The 25291-nt window shown below is 47.9% G+C and overlaps 1 protein-coding gene and 1 long non-coding RNA gene across 2 annotated transcripts in view; one reads left to right on the top strand and one right to left on the bottom strand.

The window, feature by feature from the left end:
- LOC137857771 (uncharacterized) overlaps positions 1-25291 on the bottom strand; it is a 374251-nt gene that overhangs the window by 338564 nt on the left and 10396 nt on the right. The window lies entirely within an intron of this gene.
- HSD17B12 (hydroxysteroid 17-beta dehydrogenase 12) overlaps positions 7456-25291 on the top strand; it is a 73811-nt gene continuing 55975 nt past the window's right edge. Inside the window, exon 1 of the mRNA XM_068684705.1 lies at positions 7456-7711. Within this exon, the coding sequence (XP_068540806.1) occupies positions 7471-7711 (241 nt within the window). The 5' untranslated portion in view covers positions 7456-7470. The remainder of the gene's footprint in view (positions 7712-25291) is intronic.

Raw genomic sequence — 25291 nt, forward strand, 5'->3', positions numbered from 1 at the left:
TTTCGAACAGATGGATTGAACAGATGCAGAAAAGGATTACATGGATGTTAAGAGGAATAGAGAGACCATTTCCTGAAAGACCCAAAGTTGACAATTACACAGTGTTTTTTTTTTGTTTTGTTTTATATATATATATAAAACATATATATATATGGGAGGAAAAGAGCTATGTGAGCTCAAGGTTAGCGTAAGCAAGCTCAGACAAAATGCATGTGAAGGGGATAATGAACACTGTTTGCTGGAAATTACAATAAAAGTTCTAACTATCAGACCACAGATATTCTGGGGAGGTTTCAAATGAGGTAGGAATCTAAATTTCTTTTAAAATGAAGTTTGATAAATTCACAAAAGAATGCCAGCATGTGGTTCTGCAGAGCAGTGGGGAGTTTGACTCAGCAATCCTGGATATCCCATCTCCTGTGCTGTTTTATAATGGATCGTGAGATGGATGTGTGCTTTTGCATTGGGCCCATTTTGAAAACGTTGTTCTTTGTCATCCTGGTTTCCTTTTCCATTAATCATGTTACTTTCTTTGGGACCCTTACCATCAGCAGAATGGTTCAGTTATATGCATGGAATCATAACGATGGGAGAAGATCTCCACGGTCATCTGGTCCAACCATCCCTCCGCCACCAGGATCATTCACTAAACCATTCACTATCAAGTACTTTTCATCTGAATGGTTTGAATTGTGCTGGCAGAAAAGAAGCCATGCTTTCTACCCTGCTGACATCAACGTTTGGAGTGTCTCTACGCTTTGGACATCTTGGATATCGAATAATGGCTGAAGGTGGACTCGCACAGCACTGCAGGACTTCTTTGTCCCTGGATGTGCTATTTGTAGACGTTTTCTTGGAACAACTTTTAGGAAAGTATTTAAATTAAAAGCTTGAAGTCATCTAGGGCAAGACAGCATTGCGTTCATGAATGTATGTATAATCAGCTCCCTTGGGATGTTACCTGGGGCCTTGTGTCTTTTTTCTGCTTTTGTTCTTAGACTCAGTAGTTTTTACACATAGCACTTAGTGCAGCACTGAAGAATTAACACAAGAACCTTAAAATTTAAGATCATTGCTTTCTGAGCAAGGCTGCCATAGCCCAGGTGGACATTTTAGATTTTTACCTGATGTCACTATTTGGGAAATACGGAAAATTCCCAAAAAGCAGGGAAATAAACAGTCGCTGCTCAGCCATCCTTTCTTATTTTATCTTTCAGCCCACAACTGTCTCTGGTTATTCAGAGAGAGAAAGAATTTGTTTTAAGGAGGTAACTTTCCATTCAGTGGTCAATAGGAAACTAACCGATGGAATCAATCTAATCATCAACACATGCATTAAGTGCTACCAGTGGCACTTCTTCTAGTTGCTGAAACAGAGTAGTGAATGGATTATAGAGATTAAACTTCCTTCATCCCCCTAGAGGTGAACAAGTCATGTGAAAATGGAAGGCTCTTCTGGTAGGAGATGGAATGAAAGACTGGGAAGACAAAGAAAAGAAATATTATCTCTAAATGGTTTCTTGCACGCTTTCCCTGTAATAGATGGTAGCGTGTGAGCTGCAGACAGAAACTTGAAGCTTACAGGGCAGAAATGTGACTGTAAAGTGATTCTGTGAGTATGGAATGAAATGTTCTTGGTCATTATTTAACTTAGATTCATGAAAGATTTTTTTCTTCCATCCTCAGTTTGATTTTCTAAAGAAATATATACCCAGCATAGCACACACTTTCTCCTTTTCTTGTTCTTTTTGCATTAGAAGGAATTCGTGGTCTTTCCCACTGTAATTCCGGGAACACAGCATTAGGAATACAGCAAAGGGAAATTTTCTGACCCGATGTGCCCATGTCATCCTACAAGGCTGTCTTTCCACTGCAAAAAGAGGCACTTTCACTCGTGTCAGCAGTTATTTTAATTCTCTCGTGCTGTGGTGCACCTTTTGGAATACAACTGGTCGGAGGAGCGAATTTATTAGTGAGAAGCGTGCGTGTAATAAGGCTGGTAATTACATCCACATTATTCAATAATGAAATCAAAACAGGAACAGAAGGTAATGTTTTAATATTAAAGATACGGCGTTGATACTGTTATTAAGAGTAGAACTAATCCATTCTTTTGCTGGTTTATCGAGACAAGTATGGGTGATTCACGCCACCTGAATAGGTGGTCTCCTGCATGGGGGCATTTTTACGGTGTCTCCTGCCTTATTATGTAGTTCACTTCCTCTTGTTCTCAGAATGAAAAAACAAAGGAGAGGTAATGATCAGCCTCCCTATAAGCTCCTTCCGTGGGGAAAAAAATAGCTCAGACCCCCCTAAAATGATGGTAGAGTTGCTACAAAAGCTGTCGGATGTTGTTGTTATAGCAGCATCTACAGGAACAGAAATAGCAAGAAGAGAAAAATGCAGTTTGGCATTCCCTCGGTCTCTCTCCAACTTGCGAAAATATTAGGAGTGAAATGACATCTCTTGGAGCTACTTTTTCTGCAGTGCCTTCTTATGCAGAAACTTACCTTGAAATGTAATCAAAGCGAAATAACTAATAAGCAAGATAAAAATATTGTTTGCGCTTGTTCCAGGTGGTCATTTCTGTCTCAAGTGTTTCTGTGGAAGGAGGCCAAACGCTCGCTACTATTCTTATTCTGGTATTCAGGGAAATGACAGCTCGATTTAAAATACGAATGTGAAATGAGTTTTGCTGTCCCACCGTGGTGCACAAAGAATATTTCAGCTGGAGAAGACAGACCTCACCCGTCCGAGTGGGGCAATACCATCAATTCCCCAACATCTTATTGCCCTTTGATACTGTCTGGCAGATGGATCTCGGAGAAGGCACTCAAGGAAGAAGGATTTTTTCTGAAGGATACGGTGACAAAGCTCGTCTGCTGGAGCATGAGAGGGGGGAAGGAGGTTTGTGGAAGGGAGGAAATGCCGTGTGTTTTCCTGTCCCGCAGATAGGAGCCAGCTTGTGCTAGACAGAGCCCCTCAGTGACATTGGTGGCGTTGGATGGGGGTGGGAGGAGGGCTGTCGGCACAGCTCTGCATTCACTACACCCCACAAAAGGAGCCAGTGAAAGAGGGACGAGTGTGTATAATACAGTGCAGTGGGTGAATAATAGGTTATAGTTGAGGAGACAAAGGTTTATTATCAAATGTAGTCCATCATCTGGGGCTGAAAGTGACCGCATCATGCGAGGTGACATTGCGTGTTGGCAGTGGCGTGAGGGACACGCATTCCTGAACTTTGTTCACTTCATGTGGACGAGGATCTGTATCACTTATCTACAGTTGCGAAACTGGGTAGCAGAGACATCAAGGATTAGACAATGAGAGCACAGTATTTTGTTTCCACAGATGATATTTTCAGCTCAAAATCAATACACTTCAGTGGGCTGCAGGATTGAGGAAGGTTAATCTTCTGTTGCCGTGGCCCATACCCTGTCTCTCCAATAAACGCGTTCTGCGCTGGGGCTTGCAGCATGCACAACTAGTACAGTTCTTTTGCAGAAGTACTTATTTGATTTCCAGCATTGCTGGTGGCTTAAAAAACAAACCAACCAACCCAAATCAAAACTAAAAACAGGGCCAAAAACCTTCACGTGCACGTTCTGCTCAAACCTTTTCCAGTGTTGCATGAGAAGGGGATCTGGAGCTCTCCATTGCGATAATTTTTGGGAACTCTGAGCAGAAAATGGCAACAAAAAGGGGAATACTGAGGCTTTATGAGAGGCTGCTGAGCTCGATGGTTAATTGAGAGTAGGTAAAAGTAAAAAATCCCTGTATAAGGTACCAGAAGTTTATAGTGTCATTTATATTGTTTTCTGTTCGTTGTAAGAGGAATTGAACAGATCTTCTCATAAAGACCCACATGAACCTTTGTGACATGTTAAATTTACAATGCAGACTTCACTGGTTAACACACAGATAACTCTTGCTTTAGTTTCTATTCAGTTGTCATTGGCACATTTATCTGGAGCGATCAGTTGTTGAGAAATCACGGATGTTAATCCCTAACGCAGAAGGGTTATGTTCCTGGTGCCTCGGTTTTATTTAAGAAAGAATTCTTTCTTAAATAAAAATGAATGTGTAGTTGTTACACGGTGTGGTAACCCCCCACAGCCTGGATGACATGGTTTCAAGGACCTTGTGTTTCTGACTTGTGTTGGCAGGCTCCTGTCCCTCCAAGAGAAACTGCAGCCAGAAGCATAGGGTTAGAGAAACTTTCACATCACCAGCGGTGCTCGTTTGCCTACTTATTGTGACACTGTGTCACAATTTCTGGCTGTTTCTCTCAGACGGCCCCTGTCAGCCTCCCCTGCACCTGTAAGTGGTGGAGTGGTAAGGGGTGGAGTAAGGGCCTCAGGACTGGGAATCCCAAGCCAAGGTGTCTTGCTTCAACCCCGAGTTAGGATTCACTGATATTTGGAGTGTCTTGAGAGATCTGGTTCACATAGTTTTTCAGATTCCCAGGTTGTTTGGATCCCCTTGTTGGATCCAACTGCTACTTCGTACCCTGAGGCGGGGTGTCTTAATTCGGAGCTCTGGGTTTGGGCAGAGAGACGCTGCAGTGCTAGGCCCGGTGCTGGATGTGGCCTCCCTGCGACGTGTGTGAGTAATGGTAGCAGAGGCACAAGAGCAGGATGACTGTACAGGAGAGAGAGCTGCACTTGACTTGCTGGAGTGAAAAACGTATTTGTAAAGGGATTAAATTAGTGCTGGGTACAAGAACGCCACTTAGTGAAACAAATGACTCTACTTCTTCTCAGTGGCAGGAAAAGTGACACATCCCGGGTAACCGGCGGGCCCCGCTCCTTTCTCAGTGTCCCTGCGGGGTGGATGGCACCAGAGCCGGGTGAGGAATGAGCACCAGCTCCGGCCTCCTGTGTATGAGGCCGGTGGCAGCGGTAGTGGCAGTGGTGGTGACGGTGGCAGCGCTTTTCAGCCATGGAGCTTGCAGCAAGGCCTCTCCTTGGTGCCGAGAGAGCAGGCACGTGTGAGGTACTGGGATGAGATCTCACCCAGACGTGGGACCACTTGTGAGGTACTCACGTGGCACAGTTTTAGGAAATAGCGACAGTAATGATTGAATATCTCTAATTATTGGCTGCTCTTTTATCTTCGTTCTATTTCTCCTTTCTGTCTCCACATCTTTTGATTTCTTCCTGTCTGTAGCTCTGCGTCCTGATTTTCATTTTTGTTTACTGTTGCTTTTTTACTCAGGCACGCACTTGCTCCTTTAGTTCTCCTAAATTCTCTTTTATCTCTCTTGTGATCTGCCGTAGAGCTTGGCCACCGTCCGTGCGATGGAGCAATGTAGCTGGGCTGTGGGTTGACTTGCGCTTGCATCACTGCAACCCCGAACCAGATTGCATCTGCAGTCATCTGACTTCATGCCCGGACTGATAAATGGTGCTGTGGAAGCGTGGATCTCGAGGGCCTTGGCAAGGTACTCGTACACATGTGCGTGCATGTTGATGTGCGAGCACATTCCAAATGTCTGTGGGCTCGATCAGCACAGCTGTCTGGGTGCACCTTTGGGCTCTGCAGCAGCTGGTGGGGAGTGAGAACAGGTCTGTGGGAAGGCCGGGATGAACCCTGGAAAGGGGGATATGCCCGTTCCCCAGGAATGTACGATGACCTTAAGCAAGAGATCTAAAACCCCTCACTTGACCTTTGTATAATTCTTTCCCTTCCAGTGAGTCCCCTTCCCTGCTGGCTGTGACTCATCTTTGTCTAAATGTAGGCTGTAAGCCTCTCAGAGGACTGCCTTTCTTGCTGAACAGAACAGCATAAAAAATGGCAATGCTGTTGAATAACCATTATTATTTTTTAACACTTTTTTTCTTTTTTTTTTTTGAGGAGCGCCTTGCTGTATTTGTGCTTCTCTGTTAAGGGATTTATTGGTTCCCTGGGAGAAGAGTGGGGCAGGTTCTTTCTGGACCCACAAGAAGGTTTTTCAGACGAGGTCTGGGGAGCAGCACGCCAACACTACTGTGGGCAGCAGACAGTATAAGAGAAGACGGTGGGCTCTGACAGAGGCCAGCAGGTCTTTTCATAGCACCCCAAGTTCTCACCCCTTTGTGAGTGGCAGCACCCCCGTGGTAAATGCAGCCTACATGGACAGCCAGCACTTCTGTGGGCTGCCCGGTGCCTGTCTCCTTTCTTCCAGCCTCTGCATACACTGCCAGCTGCCCAGTTCACTGCTGTTCTCCACACTCTGGTGACCTTGGTGGTACCGTTCCCTTCCCTCCCTCACTCGAGCTGATGTTTGTCTTGACTTGGAGCGGATCTCTTCCTGAGCCTTACTGAACCGGTCCCTTTTCTCTTTGCAGATGCTTTTGCAGCATCCTGTCCCCTCGTTGTGTCATCCTCTGGAAGACAGGAGAATGAGAATCAGCGGCGTGCCAGTAACCTGCAAGCAGTTGGAGAACTCCTGTGTGAAAAAGAGCAACCATGCAGCGTGAGCGCAGCGAACTCGCGCTTCCCAACAACCTGCAGTTGCACCGTGTTCCCCCCACGGGAACTGATGCCAGATTCTCCCTCTGGTTATCTGTGTTCTTCTCTCTTACTGTAACAAATTTGTTGCTCTCCAGCTCCCACATGTTCACGGAAAAATGCAGATATTCCCCGTGCAGATTAAGCGAGGTTAACAAATTGGCACTTGTAATCGAGTCCTGTCCGTGGCTGCTGCCACATGGGGCATGCACTTGGTGAGGCCTCTGGGAATTTTCCGTGTGTAGGGCGCAGGATTTTGCCCTGGCAAAGGGCGCTGGCCTAAAAGGGGTAGCAAGGGGTGAGCTTTTGGGGGAAAAATGTGTAATTATTTTGTATAGGTATTTTTGGGGTGAAAACCCCACTGTGTGCGCATGTTTATGTAACAGATGTAAAAAGCATTTTTTTTTCATTAAACCACCAAAAGCGGTGAGCCTCCCGCAGCCTGTTTCCATTTATTTTGTGCGTGTTTTTGTTCCCGCGGCGCTTGCTGACCCCCCCAAACACCTCGGGGGTGCCCCCCCCAGCTGATGCAGCCCAAGGGCACCCTGGAAAGGCCCCGGGGGCTGCTCAGCACGGCCGGGGCTGGGCTGGGGGTGCCGGGGGGGGGGGCACCGGGCCGAGATAGGGGCAGGGGGCGGCGGGGGGGGGGCGCTGGGGCCGCGTCCGGGGGCGAGGCGGGGCCCCGAGCATTTTATGAATGGGCTCATATGACGTCAAAGGGGGCGGGAGGAGAGGCTCCCCTTGTAGCCAATCCCGCGAGGCCCCCGCGGCGGCGAGCCAACCGCGGCGCGGCTCCGCTTTGACGGCCACCTCCCGCGACCAATGGCGACGCGCGAGCCCTGCCGACCACGCGGGGCCGGGGCGGCGAGTAGTACGGGGGCGCGCGGCCGCTCGCTGCCTCCCCCCGCCCGGCCGGCGAGGCGGGCGGGGCCGCCGGCGTTGCCCGGCGACGGCGGGGGCCGAGCGGCCGCTCCGCCAATGGAGCCCGCGCGGGGGCGGGCCCGGCGGCGGCTGCGGGGCGGCGGTGGCCGGGAGGGCCCATTGGGGCTGGCGGCGGCCGGCGGCATGCTGCCCGCCGCGGGGCTGCTCTGGTGGGTGGGCGCGCTCGGGGCGCTCTACGCCGCCGTGCGGGGAGCGCTCGGGCTGCTGGGCGCCCTCCGAGTCTGGGGCATCGGCGCCGGTAGAGCCGCGCTGGGGCCGGGCCTGGGAGCGTGGGCTGGTGAGTGAGTGGTTTTGGGGGGGCGGTTTGGGGGGTTAACGGGTGGTGGGGGGTGGGTAGCGGGAGGTTTGGGGGGGTTAATGGGCACTGGGGGGTGGGTAATGGGAGGTTTTGGGGGGTTAACGGTCGGTTTGGGGGGGTTAACGGGCACTGGGGGGCGGGTAACGGTCGGTTTTGGGGGGGTAACGGTAGGTTTGGGGGGTTATCAGGCACGGGGGGGCGGGTAACTGTCGGTTTGGGGGGGTTATCGTGCACATGGGGTTGGGTAACGGGCGGTTTTGGGGGGTTAACAGTCAGTTTGGGGGGTTAACGGGCAGTTTATGGGGGTTAACGGGTGGTGGGGGGCGGGTAACTGTCGGTTTTGGGGGGTTAACGGTCACTGGGGGCAGGTAACGGTCGGTTTTGGGGGGTTATCGGGCAGTTTTGGGGGGTTAACGAGCAGTTTTGGGGGGTTATCAGGCACTGGGGGGCAGGTAACGGTCGGTTTGTGGGGCTGGGTAAGGGGTTGGGGATCCCCTCTTGCCCCCCCGGGGGCTGCCCCTGCTGGAGGGCACCTGCAGGGAGCCGAAAGTGCCCCCTGGAGAAATGCCCCCTCCCCCCTGCCCCCCAGCGCTCCCCCTTTGGGGTCATTGCGCCTGCTCCTGGTGCTGGGGGGCTGTGGGATGTGGTCCCTGCCCAGCTCAGGAGGGCCCCACAAAAGCTTCCCCGCCCCCCCACAGGGAGCTTTTCTTTGTCCCCTCTCTGCAGAGTTCGCCCCTGGCTGGGTTTGGGGCTCCCCACGTTGCGTCCACGTGGGGTCTGTGGGCGCGGCGTGAGGAGTACGGGGAAAGTTGGTGGCCGGCTGCTCCGTGCTGTAATTCCCCCCATAAATCGCTGACAGCAGCCAGGAACAACGCCGCCCTTGTTTGGGAAGCACTTTGGCCAAACAGGCCTGGTGTGAGCGTGATGCCGAGGAGCCGCCGTGGTGGCCCAGCAGGGCCAGGGCCGTGCCTCGCCTTCCCCTCCCGGGCAGCCCTGTGGGCTAGGACCCGAGCCCCGTGGGGCCACGGGACGGTGACTTGTTGTTTTAGGAAGCCTCCTCTTCTTCCTGGGCGAGATGGGGGAGAAAGGAAAAGCAAAAAGCTTTCTCTCTTCAGTAAATGGTGAAATGAAGTCAAGATCCCGTGGTACTTCAGCCTAGAGGGAGCTCGGGAGGCCTCCTGTCCGGCCTCCTGCTCACAACCAGGGAGCAAACTTTACCTTTTCTTTTCCCTGGTTCAAAATTGCAAAGCTTGTAATGTGAAGTGACTTCTGCTTTCCCTTTGTTGCAACAGAAACAGTGCGTTAACTGGGGGCAAAGTTTATTTCGGCGTGCTCTACTTCCCCCAGCGCCTTCCACACAAGCCAAGCTGAACGCTGCTCAGGCGCTGGGTGATTGCAGCGTGCCTGTTAGTGCTGATGCCTGCTCGTGTGGTGAATACAGCTGTACAGTTGTATTGGGGCCAACAAACGCTCGCGAAGATGAGCCTGCCTTAATTAGCTTCTTGGAGTTCATTCATTAATGTGCAAAAATAACCAAATGTGGGCAACTCGCTCTGGATGTCTTAAAAAAGAACTTGGAAGAGACCATTAATCAGGATGGTGCTCGCAACTGCCTCTGTCTTTCTGTAACTTATTTTTAGACAAAAACCCCACGTTCAGTCTTAAGCTGTTCTTTTCCTACGGAAGTGCTGAGCAACCACTTCCTTCAGCAGCAGCGAGGATGGGGGACCGCTCTCTACCTGTCCTTGCTGGCTTTTACCTAACAGGGCTGGGGTTGGGCTTTGCTATGCGTGGTCCAGCATCTGAAAGCAGTGATTTCTAGGCAGCTGCTAAAGAAGATGTGAAAAATAAGATGTAACTGGGTATATGAGCAGTGGGGTAGACAGCGATGTCTTAACAACCAGGTCCTTTAAAAAACAAAAATGTGCTGGGTGATTCCCAAGCTCCAGTTGACTAGGAAGCTGGGGTAGGAGCAAGCTCTAAAAAGACCTTAACAATAATCTTATTATCATATGTAATATGAATGATGCTTATATGAAGGTGAAGAAGTGACAAGTTGGATTTTGTGCTTGTAAAGAGTTTGAATGAGATTTCATCTATACGAATATGCTTCCTGTAGGCCCTGGAAACAGTGGATTGCAGAACAGACCATGATCATTAAGTTCTTGGGATAACCATAGTAAAATAACTCTGGGGGTAAATCACTTCAGTGACGATTTAAGAAGTCCATACAAGGCATGTTCACTTCAGCCTGACTAGAGTGCTAGCCAGGTAGTAACTTGTTGATAACTTTGGACACCTTTTGTAAGCAATATCATTTTCAAGCTCCTTAGTGTTACGTGAAACGAAGCTCTGTTACCTGAGTGGTTTATTTGTGTTTACTTTTTTTTTGTTTTCTGAAGATAAGTTTCAATCACTTGCACAAACAAGTGCAGTCACGCTGTGCAAGGACAGTTGGCAGACCCTTGTAAGTCGCTGCTGAAAGCAGCCAGCCCAGCATAGTGTGTGATGAGGCTGGAGAAACGAAGTGGGTGTCAGCACTGCTCGCACTGCTCTCTGCAGGCTGCGAGAGGAGAGGCTCGGTGACACTCCCCCTTTTCCCTGCACCTGGAAGCTTGGCTCTCTCTCTCGTGCTTTAGCAAAATCACTTGGTCAGGGGTTTATCATCTTCAGCACTCTGGATCTGTGACGAGAGCTGTTTTTGTAATGCTCACAGTAATACAAACACTTCTGTACTGGTCTGAAAGAAAGCACTGTCAGCCCCAAAAGCAATGCTACAAACGTGAAAACACAGTGGCTTGCTTGTAGCTCCTGGTCGCGACAGCCCAAGTCAAACATGCAGATGGGAGCATGTTACTGTGCTCTCGTGGGGTTGTTTGCAAGGTGCTTACGGAGGGTTCCTGCACTAAAATGTGCCTCTAGAAACAATCTGCTGCAAGCCTCCTAATCCTGTCTGAGCTTCCCACAAGGGCTGTGCTCTAGCACATATGGCTTTTTCTTCTTTTCCCATTTGCCATGCGTTGTTCCGTGTTGCTGATCCCCCAGCTCTCTGCCAGCGATCAGACCGGCTCCTAGTGTGTAATTTAGGTGATTTCTGCCAGTTTCTCCCTGGCCTTTCCTGTGTGCAGCTGAGCAGGGCTCTGACCCTCGTGCTCCAGGCCCTGCAGCTGGTGCCGTGCACCGATCCTGCTGGGACCTGGCCGGCTCTTGGAGGGGCTCCCTGCTGGTGTACATGGTCTGGCTCGCTTGCTGGACAGTGAACAGGAGCAAAGTGTACTGGAGCCTGTTTGCTGGGATTTGGCTGCCTCTTTTTTTTTTTTTTTTTTTTTTATTGCACCATTTAAGTGCACTTTGCACTTGGCGGTTTCTCCCTGCTTAAAATGTCTGCTCGGTGGGGTTGCTCAACACCTGCTAAGCTCTCCTTTGTGCGCGTGGGTACGGGGCAGAGCTCAGCACCCAGCCGGCCGCGTCCCGGCTCCGCTTCTGCTGCCTCCCTGCGGACAGGCTCCGGCGACTCGCTGCTGGGCCTGCGCCGGCTGCTGCTCGGGCCCCACGCTTACACGCAGCCACTGCCACCCACGGCATCAGCCCTGCTCAGCTGCATCGCCACAGCTCAACTCAGCGCATTTCCCTGCTTTGAGATATGCTTTTCTTTTTACCAGAGAAGCCTGGACAGAATGCTTCAGCAACGCCAAAATAATGTCACTGCGGCTTACCTCAGAGAATGAGCAGGCTTGGCTGTAGTTAGCTGCAGGAACAGGTGCATGTGAAGGGGGCTTAAATGCTGTAGTGTGGTCTCTCCACCCCAAAAAGGGGGTGGTGAGTAGGGGATGGCTGCTGTTTGCATTAATGAGGAAGGACCACCCACCTCTGGTAGCCTGAGAGAAATGCTGGGGGGATTTATTCACCCAGGGGATGAATAGTTGTGTAATTTGAAGCTAGCTTATTCCCCTCAACCTTCTGTATGGTTTAAGGTAGGAACGCTTGTAATGCAAACCTGTTCCTTGAAACTAGAGAGCTTAGGCAAGGAAGGGCCTAGGGTAGTGACTTGCTTCACTTTCTTTATATCGCTTTGTTGACTGGTGTGCTTCCCTCCCCTTGGGAAGGTTTACACGCGAAGCACCCGGCTGACCAGGGGGAAGGAAGGAAATTGCTTCGTGCGGAGTAGCACGGAGCTGAGCCTCAGGTAGCTGCGGCAGTCAGGCATACTGAGCTGTGCTGGGTGTTGGAGGCAACTGGATAAAAGCGTGTCTGTGTGGGGAGTGCTGAGCTAGCGGGAGTCCTGAGGGTCACTCCCAGTCCGTGGGGCTGGGGACACCCTGCTGCAGGAGGGCTGACAGTGAGAAAATCTTTCCTAATGCTTCCAAAGGCCAAATGTGATTCTGCAGGCCTAGGTGTGAACATAAGCAGAGAAGCTCGTGGGCAAAGCATCTCATGTTGAGTGTGTTAAACACTCGCCTGAACAGGTTTAGGGTTGCTGCTCATGGCTTCAGATGACTTCTGTTGATCATTTATTGATAGGCTTTAGGAAACCTGGGTTCCTAGAGTAAAGCAGAACGCTTTAAATACATTAATACATGAAAATGCTAGAAGTAGGGTTTCTTGGATTCTTTAGTTCGGCCGTGTCATGTGTGTAATTGTGCAAAAGGGTTCCACCTTGCGTCTGTTGTTTTTTTGTCTCCTGATTATTTAACCTTAACGCAATATTTTATGAAATCTGTGCAACTTCCCCGATTCCTAGGGGAGTAGAGCAGTACACCATCACCCACAGGATGAATCATTGGCAGAGCTGGAAATCTGATCCACAGCAGAAGCCCCTTTCCAGCTAAGACCGGGGAAGAGCTGTATGCAGACTTCTCTGCTGAGCTTCTGACTTACTCCTGTGCCCTCAGCAGCAGGTGGTGGCACCTGAAATCCTGGGGCTTGGCTGCAGGTTTTGAAACGGACCTCTTGTGTAGCAGCTCTTAAAGCTGGAGATGGGATGTCCTGGAAAGCAGAGCCTCGGGAAAAGGGTGCCTGTCCCTTTGCTTCTTGACCTTGTTTTTTCATTTTTATGGTGCCCTCCCTGCTTCTGTCTCTCCCCAGGTTCCTTCATATGTCTCTCATGACTCAGTTGTCTGTCCCAAAATTGGATGGGAGGCAGCTGTGTGGCCCAGGCTGAGGCATGCTCTTCATGCTTAGTGGTGGCTGCCTAGGTGGTATGGCAGGCAGCAGCATGTGCTCTGCACACACTCCCCACCTTTGTGTCGGTTCCTAAATTCTGACCCAAGATCCTCCATTTGCTGGCTTGTTTCTTCACCTTTCCCAATTTTCACCAATTCTCACCTGGTTTGTGCATTTGGGGGCCTCCATGCTCGTGCTGCTGCTCGGCCCTGTCCTGAGCATCAGGGTGTCCTCTGGTGGGTGTAGCAAGTGGTTGTGGTGAGCTCCAACCAGCTCTTTCCCTTTCCAAAATCTGGGATAACGCTAGGTCTTGTATTGATCTTCTAGGTGTGGAGTGCTTTGCAGGAAGCAAAGATTTCAGCCAGTCCATACGTTGTAGTTTCAGGACTCTTCCCTTACCTCATCCTTGGGGACGTGCCAGTTGCGCTGGGCTGTATCTAAACCTTCATTTTGTTGACTGAAATCCTGATGTTCTCTGGAGTTGCACAAATTCCCTCACTCCCATTTTCATCCAGAAGTCATCCCAACAAAACTCTCGTGGTTTACAAAGAAAGAGGTGGATTTTCAAGCTGCCAGCTCTGCGGAGCTACGGAGGGATCTCGCCCCAGCTGGATCCGCCACTTCCACGCTGTCGCTGGTGGTGGTTAAAAGCAAAATGTGGAGGTTCTGATAGGAAACATTGCCTTGCCAACATGTGAAAGTAGTGTATTTGTTCGGAGGAATGTTAGCGTGACATACCAGTGTAGGCTAACTTGTTTCCATCAGTTAGTAAGCTTTGGATCGAAACCGTGTCTCTTATAAACTAACACAGAATTTATCTCCTCGCAGTTTTTTTGGTTCTAAAACTTATTTAACTTGCTTTCTTTCAGCACAAATTCTGTAAAAATAGGGAAAGTAGGTTTGAGTAAAAAATATATTGTGTTTTTATAAATACATATATTTTTTTTAAGATACTATGAGGAAACTGGTATATATTTTAGCACTAGGACTTTATGTAAGCAAGGGATGTTGATCACAACTCAATGTTCAGTCTGTCCCACGCATAGGCTTGCTAGCTGTGGGTCTTCTGCACTCTGAGGCCTTGCTCTTCAATAATTTTATTTCTTTAATTAAAAGTAAGCAAAGGGCAACGATTACAATATGTTCTTGACACAATTTGATTGATGTATTTCTTTGCTTTATGGTGTGTCTTGATAACTTTGATGCAAGCTACTTCCTCTAGCCATGGTGGTCATTTTTGGGGTGAAGGTGTTCCCTAATTCAGTAGCGTGTTAGTTTCCTGCCTGGCCTCGTCCTGGGGAGGGCACATGGGTTCTGGGCAGCGGGCTTGAAATACCATGGTCAGCCTGTGCAGAGGTGGTGATAGGAACAACCTCCTGTGCTCTTCCTCATGCCTGGCTTCTAAAAGGTGCCAGGGTGTTCTTTTGGGCCAGAAAAGAGAAGAGCAAGGGCAGGCCCCCCATCCACGCTCAGAGGAGTGGGGGGTACTGCTGGAAGCTGTTTCTAGTGTCCGTTCCCTGGGGAACCTGTGAAGTGCTCTGATCACGAAGCTGCCGTAAATCGAGACAGGAGAGCTGCGAGGGTGTCCAGAGGGGTGCGGGTGGAAGGGCAGCGAACAGAAAACGAGGGATGGGGCAGGAGGCTCATAGGGTCAACGAGGGGTCTGGAGGGGTCCAACCTGTTGTGGCTGCTGCTTTCCAGAGCAGTCAGTGGGTGCTTTTGTAGTGTTGCATCTTTGGACGAGGGACGGAAACTCCTCCGAGCTACCTTTTTTTCTGTGCTGGGGCTGGGAAGAGCTGAAGAGCCCCGTGACCCCGTTGTTTGGCAGGGGGCTGTGAGCCGGAGGTGGGAGGGTTGTGGTGAGGACCTCGGGAGCACCCAAACCTCAGCTGCTCAGCAGGAGCAGTGCCTGCTGTGGCCCAGGCGTGTGACAAGGACAGCAGCTGGCCCTCGTGCGCTGTGCTGCATCCAGCCCATGCAGTGCCCACTGGTGCTTCCCCTGCCTCCCCCATCCCATCCTCTGTGGGGAGACTCCAATCCTCCATGGGGAGATGGTGTGACGCCTCGTCTGGGGCTGGGACATTGAAGGAGGCTTCCTGCCGGCCTCGTTTCTATAGGAAAATCTGGGAGTTTTCCACCAGGGAAAACACTGCAAGTTTTCAAGGGCTTGGAGTGAAATATAGAAGGCGTCAGTGGCTGTTGCTTTATTTAGAAACAGGAGGGGAAAGGGAGTGCCTTCCGAGCTCTTCCTTGAGTCTTTAACGCGAGCACCTATTGCGAGACAGAGCCGATGCAAATAAAACACTCAACGATTCCTAAATCGCTTTAACATACGTCTCCCCCTAATGCTTGATGGTGAGATACCGAGTGCATTTCTTGTGAGACAGCTGTTACCTTCCAAATTGATTCATCTGGGTGTGTTATCATCCCCCCCCCCCCCGAATGGTGGACAGAAATAATTAAAGCAAATGTAATCAAGAGTGTGGGGTGAAAGGGACGTCTGTGGAACGTAATTCCCAAATAATCACATTTTAGATAGAACAACATAAATATTCCCATGCCAAAAAATAGAGGCTAGCCTTCACATTTGATCGGTCTCTAGCGCTGTGTGTTTGTCTCTCGGCTCTACGCGACCCCCTTTTTATGAATGGTAGCTTTTGCTCGATTGAGGAGACATCGGTTCTGTGTTCCTGCTTCAAAATCTGCGGGCTAGAGGGTGCTGGCGAGCACTTGAGTAATCTTTCTGACAATGCGGAGAAGGAAGACTTTTCCGAAAGGTGTGGTTTTGAGCTTGTTTAAGCCTCTGTTCGAGAACTGCAGTGCACAAAAGCGAGATAATCAGATGACTTCTAATTTGAGCAAAACTGCAGTTGTGTATCAGGGCATGAGCTAGGATGTAAAATGCAGGCTTTAAGCAAGATATTGCAGGGTACCTCTTGCTTTTTGTCAAAGGCAGGGTATCTTTTGAAGATAAGTTTAATGGCTTTTCAACAACTTCAGACTTTGTCTTTTTTTTTTTTTGTATGAGCAGTCTATTTGAATAGATCACTCCTCATCATAATTAGGTAACTTCTGTTCCAAAGACTCCAGAAATTGAAAGTATACTTGTGTTACTTCTCTACATTTTTAGGAGTTGTCTTCGTAACATCTTGGCAGCTGAATAAAGGCTTGCCAGCTACATCAGCTCTTATCTGTGGTTGCCATTGCATCTTTTTAACAGCACATTATCTACTAAATATGCTCTTAAGCCATCTTTGCCTACGACAACAGGAGAAGCTATTTCCAGCGTGACAGTGAGGGCTTCACTTTTAACAGGAATAGGGCCTGTTTAGGGCACGAGGTGCCCTGTAAGTGAACTAGTCTGCCCTGTTCTGTGCTTGGGAACTGGAGATCGGTGTGACCTGAAGCTTTGGGTCTTTCCGTTCGGTGGGAAGAGAGGCAGTACCTTTTACCTGAAGATAGAGTAAGGTCTCAGAACAAGAAGGTATCGCTTCTCACATTATGTGTGCTACTTGCAGGAGCTGTCTGGGCTAATTAGTGTTCTAAACCCTGCAGTTCAGTTCCCTAATTCAAGTGCTGGAGGCTTTCACCTGGAGTTGTCGGATCAATTCCAGCCCACACTTTAAGCACGTGGATTTAGCAGGGATGCAGGGGGTCAACCACCTCACCTCGAAGCTGCAGGCAAAGCACGGTCCCGCGGGCCTTGTGTGGGGAGCTGTGGGCTGGGGGAAAGGGGAGCAGCCCTGAAGGCTTTCATGGCAATGTGGCAAATGTTTCTTGTCCCTGTGTGCAGGGCTGTATAAAATTCCCTGGGTGATGCTCCCCATGCAGCTGTGTTGGGGTTTCACATGCAGCACTGAAGCTTCGGTCTTGTCACCACTCGAGCTGTTCTGCAGAACCCTTATTTTCATACCTCCGTGTCCCTAGAGCAAGCTCAAACTTCTCGGCGTACAGCTTGTTTTAATGCTGCTCCTAGCCAAAATGAATAAAATATCGCTGGGTGTCTTCCTGCCTCGATTTCTGTTCTATTTCTGAGCAGTTAGGACCTCTAAGAGCTGAACTCCCTGTTCCGTACGTGGCTTCTGAGTGAGATCTCTCCAAGTCTCGCTTTGTGGCCATGCTCCCTTTTCCACAGATAGGTAGAGTCCATGAGGTCTGTGGTCTGAATCTGTTCACTGCCGGTGCCAAATGCAGGCTGTGCAGACTGGCCTGGGGAGGGAGGTGCAGACTGCCCCAGGCTCAAGTTGTTTTCTGTTGTGTGGCTGCTTAGGGAATCACCTGGCCCCGGAACAGCAGCAGGCCGGTCTGCAGGGTTTAAGTAGATCACGAGCAAAGGTTTGGCTCTACAAAAGCAGCAAGACCCAAGCTAGACCTGAGTTGTTACCCACATGCAATACATGTAGGGGAATTCCTCGTGAGCACCGAGTGCTGGCCATGACTACCTCAGACCATGATAAATGGGTGGTCCGAAATAGCAGGTAGGAGCTGCTATATATACCCTGCGTGTGGTAAGCCGAGGAGTTGAACTCGGCATGGCAGCAGGTTTGGGCTTGTGGATTTATTAATATATTGAGTATGTGACCACACACTCAAAATAGTAAGTGCTTTTTTTATATACCCTTTACGTCTTCCTCCCTCATAGCCCCGTGGGGATCAGAAGTCAAATAAAAGTAGCTGCTGGTGTAGTTTTGACTTGAGGAGTGCCTCTGTTTTTGGGGAGGGGGCAGCTGGAATTTCAATTTATAAGGGCTTGGTGCAAAACTTAGCAGTATGTGTGAATCTGTTGTACAGAGGTTCCCCATGGCTGCTGGAAAACCCAAAGGGTCCACAGACACAAAAGGCTGAAAAATCCCTATTCTACTTTAAAAATAAAAATAAGATTAAAAAAAAAAAAAAGGAAAAAAAAAAGCTGTGGTATTTCTGGAACACTTCTTGTTTAGAGGACTTTTAGATGTTAAAACAGTCACACAGCAGAAATGTGTCTTAACAGTTGTCAATTATACACTTTTTAAAAGGTCTCTAAGAATGGAAATAGCTTTCAGAAGGATTAGTCTTTGTGGGCTTTTCAAAGTCTTCACTGAAATTCAGCAAAAAAAAAAACCACAACAACAATCTGTTTCATATTCTGTTGGAAAATCAAGAGGTCAGAAAATCCCTGTACGGTGTTGTGTAACTTTTTGTCATACACAGTGCAGGGCAGGTGTATTTGCTGATAGATGTGCGTATACTTATATTTTTTTCACTTGATGTGTGAAATTTGAGCCTTTCCTAGAATATATAACTTCAGAAGGGGTTATTTCTGTGTGTAATATGCTGGTGCAGAGAAGGGGAAGGTGACAGCAGAGGGTTATTCTGTTTCTTGTAACGTGTTTTAATATGGCTTGGGCTCTTAAATGAAAGGCTCTGGGAGAGCCCTTGCAGCTATTGCATCACTTGCTAAAAATAGCATCTGTACTGCATAAGGCAGCTTGTCTGCAGTGTGGATAGACTCGAGACATTAGGGTTTCTTGTGAATGATGTTCAGTCATTTTTGCTTCTCGGCTAAGCAGGTTATTTAGTCTTAATTTTGAGGCAAAATGAAGTAAAAGGTTTTCTTGTTTTTTGTCCCTGGGGGTGGGGTGGGTTTGGAAGTAGCAGTGTCCACAGTTCTGTCTGCAGCATGAGGCTAAAAATATATTTTTAATCTCAGTAAAGCTACAACTTAAAGACACTGATAAATATGTTGTTATATTGTAATTTTCTGGGGGAGGAGAGAAAAGAATTGCTTTGTGCAGCACAAGGTAGTCTGCCATCCTCATCAATCACCTCAAATTTAGGAGTATTTTTTAAATTGCAATTATACAATGCCAACAAAGTATAAAGCTAATCTGAATTCTTACTTAAAATAAAAAATCTAAATCCTTTCCCTTGAAAATAGAAGGTATGTTCTACAGTGATTTTTTTCCTCTCTTATTCTGAAATCTTAGTCAAGCTGTACCAGCAAGGGAGTGTGTTTGTATTCCAGTGGTGTTGCTGAACCAGACAGGTCTGCAGCACAGCATTTTATTTTTAGACTCTAGGTTGCCATTTTTATCCTGTAAAAAATATTCATCAGCGTCTGGGTGACAGGCCATCAGTTTTTATAAATGTGTCAGACCACGTTTTTTCCACCTCTCTCTCCCTCCTTCTCCTTTTATGCCCTGCTGTATACAATCCCTTTTGGGGGGGAAAGGGAGAGGGGTGCGGATTTTAATTCATGCACTGGATTTTTCAATTCACAGATCTTTAGCGTCACCCGGTTCATTCATCTTCTGTGCTCGGCTGCTTACGCAGCTTCGCTTATTGTCTGTAATGGGTGAACTGCTCGGGTGGATAGAGCTGGAGGGGTGGGAGGGGGAGATGGCTCTGGGGCTCCACTGATTCCATCGCCGCGCACCCCCAAAACGCACGGATGTGGCCATGGCAGCACTGCTGAGAAATACCCTGAGCCTCTATGCGAAGCTATCTATCGGGAATAAAATTACTCTTGGAGAAGCTATTCAAGATCTCCCTGCTGTAAATTTGTATAGGTCAGATGGCTTCTGAAAATAGAAGTGGGGACACCTCTTGTGGCCTGGGATGAGGAGAAGGGGCTAGTGCATGCTGGTAGGAGCTTTAAGGGATGAGCTTTTAGGAAGATCAGGCAGTGACTCTCGGCAAGCACGAATCTGTAGCACAAATTTCCTCTCGTGGCAGGAGTGCCACGTGCTATGGGTGCTTGCTTGCATTGAAGACCCTCCTCACTGTGGCTGCCCCATCTGTCCACGGGTAAACTTTCCTCTTCCCTGGTCCCCAGGGAAAAATGGAGATTCGGTGTGCTTAGACTCCATGTGAGCACGTTAGCTTTCTTTAGCAGGGAAGGAAGGGTTGGGTTTTAATCCTATTTATTTGTAGAGGCACTGTAGACTTGAGACCTTCCTACGAAGGATTCTCAGGTCCGATCATGCACCTTTTGTCTATGCACTTATATAATATGGAGCATGTGGAGTGGTTGATGTGGTAACCTCCCTACGTGTGCGTAATTAAAAAGTAGCTTATCAGAGGTATGCTTTATCAATTATATTTCTGCTGTGCAAGATAACGATACGCATTTCTTGGGGTTAAAACATGTCTTTGCTTCTACACAGATAAGTAGCTGTCCTGAGTTGTGATGTTCATTCCTGAAAATGGAACTTCTTCCCCTTCTCATTTTACATGCTAGGGTTTATAAGCCCTAGGAAAGTGGCCCTTTGGAAAAAGATAGAGTGGTAGGTGGTACCCATGACACCCAGGTTGGATAAATGTTATTGGAGAAAGCAGTGTAAGGAAGAAACACTTCAGTGACCGCATGAAGTGAGCACAGCCGTGGCTGGTCCAGCATAGCTCCACCACGTATGAGGCTGCTCCTGTGCAGGAGGGCTGAGGGCTGAACAGGACGGTGCAGCCGGGGCTGGGTTTATGGTTCCTGAGCTCTCCAGATTCTCCAGGGAGATGACTTGGGTCTGGATGGCCTTATCAGCTCAAAGCTGGCACAGCTGTGTTACGTGATTGCCGGCCCCTGAGAGTGTCTGTAGCTCTCTCTCTTCCCAGAAAGCATCCACTCATCTTTCCCAGAGAATGTTTTGTCTTGGGCACAGTGACCCACCTAGACTTAGGTGCTGCAAGCGTTTCTTATCTTTGGCACAAGGCAGAGTGCAGATAAGGGTGATGAAGAAGTGTCTGAGCAGTTCTGCAGCTTGGGGGTTCGTTAGAGCTGGATTTTATTTTATATTTTTTTTGAGGTCTTGCAAATTACCATCTATAGTGTCACTGTTTTCATGTATGCTGTGCTCCCTGGTTTTCCTATTTTTGGTGTATTGTTGATGGACTGAAACTTTTTCCAGCTCGCACTTGAAGTAAGGATTTTAATCATGGAGATGGAAAAGGAGCATGATTTTTCTAGTAGATGGAGTACCTTTAGATCACTTTGATGTTTTAAATGTATTTAATCACTTCTTAAAATCTGTTTTCTATCTGCAAGCCTCTAGTCAAAAGACATTCTGATAGACTTCTATCACAGGGTTGCCTGAATGTCTAACCTTAAAACATTTTTATATGCTAGATTTACCAGTTCAATAAATACAATGACTTGGAAGTCCACAATGTCAGTTGAAAGGGTGGAAGGAGAGCTAAGTGATCAGTGTCACTTACTGTGATTAGGAGCTGGTAGAGAAAGCACCAAATCCAAAGCTTGCACTTCACTTCCAAAAGGATTCCCATGCTGGGTGTAGTTCATCTGTGTAGTTTCGTGCTGCAGGCTGTATTAGATGCTAAAGGCTGATACTGATTTAAAGAAAAGATACTAGTGTAATGTATCTTGATAGCTTTTTCTCCTACGTATCTGTGCAAAATCTCCAGCTGTAGTGCACCAAATCCTGAAGTCACTAGCTGGAAACAGAAAGAGTATCCTGGAGAGGGGTATTGCTGTGCCTGGCCTCTTCTTAAACTCTCTCCCCAGCACCACCAGAGACCAAGCCTTGGGTGCGTTGGATCTCTCTTCCGAGGTGGAAGGTCTGTTCTTGGGATACAGCTCTTCCTCTGAGGGAACAGGTGAATAATAACTGGGTGCTTTTATGAAGTTAGCTGTGTTTTTTTTTCTAGTGCCCCGATGCTTCAGGATGTGCCGTGACTGTACTGAATGATGCATTAGGCTTGAAAATGTACTCAAACCTTCATTTAAAGGGTTCTTCGAGACCATGTTTTGTGTAATTCTGAATAGTTCAGGACCTAATTATGAGGCTATGAAATGTCAACCAATGTTTGAAAGCAATAGAGAGAAGGTTTTCTTTAGCCAATGCATTATGAGGTCTCTTATGAGGTACAGCAAAGAATTACGGCTTTTAACACCCCCAATGTGATCTTAAAAACCTGTCAGATGGCTTCATTGCTTCATTCATGCCCCAGATTTGTTTGGAAGCTGATGAATTCACTGCAAATATGGAGATGCTTGTGGAAGGTGACTGAAGTTACTGCCAGCATGAATGATGGTGGGCTGACAACACCTCTGTCAGTGGCTACCCAAGTAGCTTTACATCTGCTGCAGACCCGAGCTCAGCACTGAAAAGCTGTTCTCCACCTCGTGCCTTGTGCTGATGTACTCTGGTTAAATGAGGAGAGTATTTTCTGTACCTGTAGCATAAGGGCTGCTCTCCCCTTTCTTTAGGGGCTCTTAAGGATGGACAAGTTTGGTGGTTTTTCATGTTTCTGAGGGGGAGACTGGGAAATACTTGCTCTATCTTGCTTTGGCTCAAATGTAGAACTGGTCGGTCGCCTGTATCGTGGGGTCATGGGCTGTTTGATGGATGTGGAAGCCCAGGAGGATAAAGGGAACCTCTCTCTTCCTGTCTTCTGCGTACAAAAGCGCTCACCAGCATCCTGTTACAAATGCAAGAACTTTGCTACTTTCAAGGTTTTGATTTGGGAAAATCTGCAAAAGTCAGGAAGTTCAGATTCTGCTGTTCTTAAGGGGAGCCAGGAATGTCCCTGCTGGTCCAACCCCTTCCTGATTCAAATCTTGTTTATGCAGTCGAGCTCCTGAGATCAGCCTCAGGTCCGTCAGGACCACCATGCGTTCATCTCCTGTATCTAGCTGCAGCCAGCCTCGGTCTTGTTAAAAGATGAACAGAGATGCTGGAAGTCAAATTGTGCATTGGGATGGGGAGGGGGAAAAAAGCATTTTTCTACTATCTCCTGACAACCTGGGAGAGTCTTAGAAGCATGGGATTAATACAGTGTTTCAAAAACAATCAAACTGCAGTCAGGTTTGTTTTGTTTTCCATTTTCCCTCCAGTCCATTGAATTGGATGCTAATGAACACACCAACTCCTGCTGCAAGTTTTTAGTTCTGTTTGCAGAGTAATGTCTGTCGTGCTCTGCACTGCTGTCGTGTACCTCGAAGCTCCTTCAGCAGTTCAGCTTCCTTGCCTTGTGGTCTTCAAAGTCATATAGGGAATTTTTTCTCCTTTGAGACATCCTCGTTTCCAGGAGTGCTTGTGACCACCTTCTATTTTCTTCCCAATGTTAATCTGAGCTTTTCCTTTTCTGGTGAGCTCACGAAGAGCAAACAAAACCCTTTTAAACTCATCTCCCAAAATAGGCAGCTCTTAATCATCTTAGCAGCCCTTTTTCGCGACGGTTCCCATTTAAATTACTTAAAATGTATTATTGCTTTCTATTACGACGGGAAACACCTCGGTGGCTGCAATAAGGTTATATAAGTTGTCTTTATAGCTGCATCAGAATGGCAGTTTATAGTCCCTTTTATATGCAACCACTGCACCCCAGGTACCTTTCTTCCATTGCCTACAATCGTCACCTCAACTCCAAGCAAAGTTAGTCTCAAGAGCACGACTTGACATCTGGTACTGCCATGTCACTGGGTAGTACCTGGTAATATCGTGGCTTTATTACCATGGTCTATAAACTCCTCTCACTCCGTGTGGTGGGATGCTGTGATCCTTTTTAGCAGTTAGGTTGTCTGGGAATTGCATAAAGCATCCCCTTCTTTGTGCAGTGGTCACCGATACCAGCACTGAACGGGGTCTGTGCTGAGGTCAGTCTGAAAGGAGTGTAGCTAGTACTTTGTTCCTACCCTGGTAAATTCCCCCACACACCTTTTTTTTTTTTTTTTTTTTTTTTTGGTATGAGCAGTTGTAGACTCCCCAGCTAGTTCTTGACAGTATTTTAAGATTCTACATTTGGTCCCAGTCACCTTCACACTAGTAGTTTCCTATGGTCGTGATATAAAATGATTTTCTCTTGCCTCATGGGTTTGGAGCATTATTCTTGTCTAAGCTAATCACACTTTGAAAAAAAGAAGTTTGGCACAGATTGCCTTTTGATTAAAAATGGATCTCGTGTTGCATTTGATCCCAGTCTCTGCTTTTTTCTGTGCTCCCGATTATTCAGAAAACTTGCGTAGCTTTGAGTTCAAACGAATGCAGCCATAGCTTGCCAACATCGTGTTAGCCTTGTGTATTCTCAGGTGTTGGGTCTTGTTTGTTGCCATGTCACCAACTCCGATTTATTTTTCTGCCTGTCACAAATATATTGTGAAGAGAAAAAAAATCAAACTTCTAGTGACTTCTCGTATGGATCCTCCTTCTAGTCTTGCAGGCTTCAAACCTGGAGGCTCTTCCACTGGCTTCTTTGCTCCTTCTCAGAAAAGCAATTTATCTATGCATAGTTCCGAGCAAGCACGCTAAAAGCCTTCAGATGGTGCCAGTCCTGAGCTATCTGATCTTTAAAATTCACTGTTTGTGCTCTCCTAGAGGCAGGAGGAATCACCAAGGGTGCTGAGAACAACCTCCGTGCATGGGCTTTCTTGGAGCGGTCATGCTCGGTGTGACAGTGAATGTCTGTCACGTATTTCACAACAAAAACCACGTGAGAGGTTGTTTTTGCCCAATATTGGTGACATGCAGCAACTCTTGGGGTAGTCTTACTGAGCAGAAGCATAGCTCTGAGCTGGGCATGGGGTGCCACGGGAGCTGCTGTGCATGGGAGAGAGGAGGAGAAAGTTCCCCCTGTCCCCCAGACCCCGTGCCCATCGCACAGCCCCCGGGGCCAGCCGGGGGAAGAGACCTCACGGCAAAGGTTGGAGTTCAGTGTGGGTACAGGGAATCCCCGGGAGATGCAGCGCAGGAGGAATGGGAACTGAGAGCACGTAAATGTTCCCCGTGGCTTTCGTGAGCTGCTGTGTGTGCACGGCTTTCTCGCTGGGCTTTCTAGATTGCTTCTAGCTCTCAAGTCTAAAGAAATCTTAGGAGTGTGCTGCCCCAAAACCTTTCTTGCTGTAGTTCTGGATGAAATGGGAACTTGTCAGTGCTGTGATATTTATAGAATATTTTTCTACCCACAATCCTAGCTCCTAGACACAAGCTGTTACCAAGTAAGTGTTTGGTTCTGGGAATTGAACCTCTTTCTGTAGCCTGTCTTTTCAGAGCCTGACCATTAGGCGTTAGCTCCTTTGTGCAGGGGAAAAAAAACCCTTTACATGTAAAAAATACACAGAAATTCTGCGATTTCAGATGAGATGCAGATGATCTTTCTGATGAGGCTCCCTAGTTCAGCAAATGAAGCCAGGAGCAGAAGCGAAGTTAGTGTTATTTTTGCCCCAAGTTTTCTGTTTTTATTTCATAAAAATGCAGGGAGTTACTGCCGTCTTATTAACTTGCAGCCGGCATGCTTATCTTCTTTGTTCTTTGTTAAATATGAGCTGGCATGTGTTAGACTGCGTTAGTGTTCACTCTTTGGGACTTCAGTGGTTTCTAAATTTGGCATTGCTAAGCCGGTGCCCTGTTTGCTTGAATCAATTGGGGCTGCTATTTTTAGCAACAAAAGGGAATTGAAATAGCAATT

This window comes from Anas acuta, chromosome 5 (assembly GCF_963932015.1).
Source record: "Anas acuta chromosome 5, bAnaAcu1.1, whole genome shotgun sequence".
In the NCBI taxonomy this organism is placed as follows: domain Eukaryota; kingdom Metazoa; phylum Chordata; class Aves; order Anseriformes; family Anatidae; genus Anas; species Anas acuta.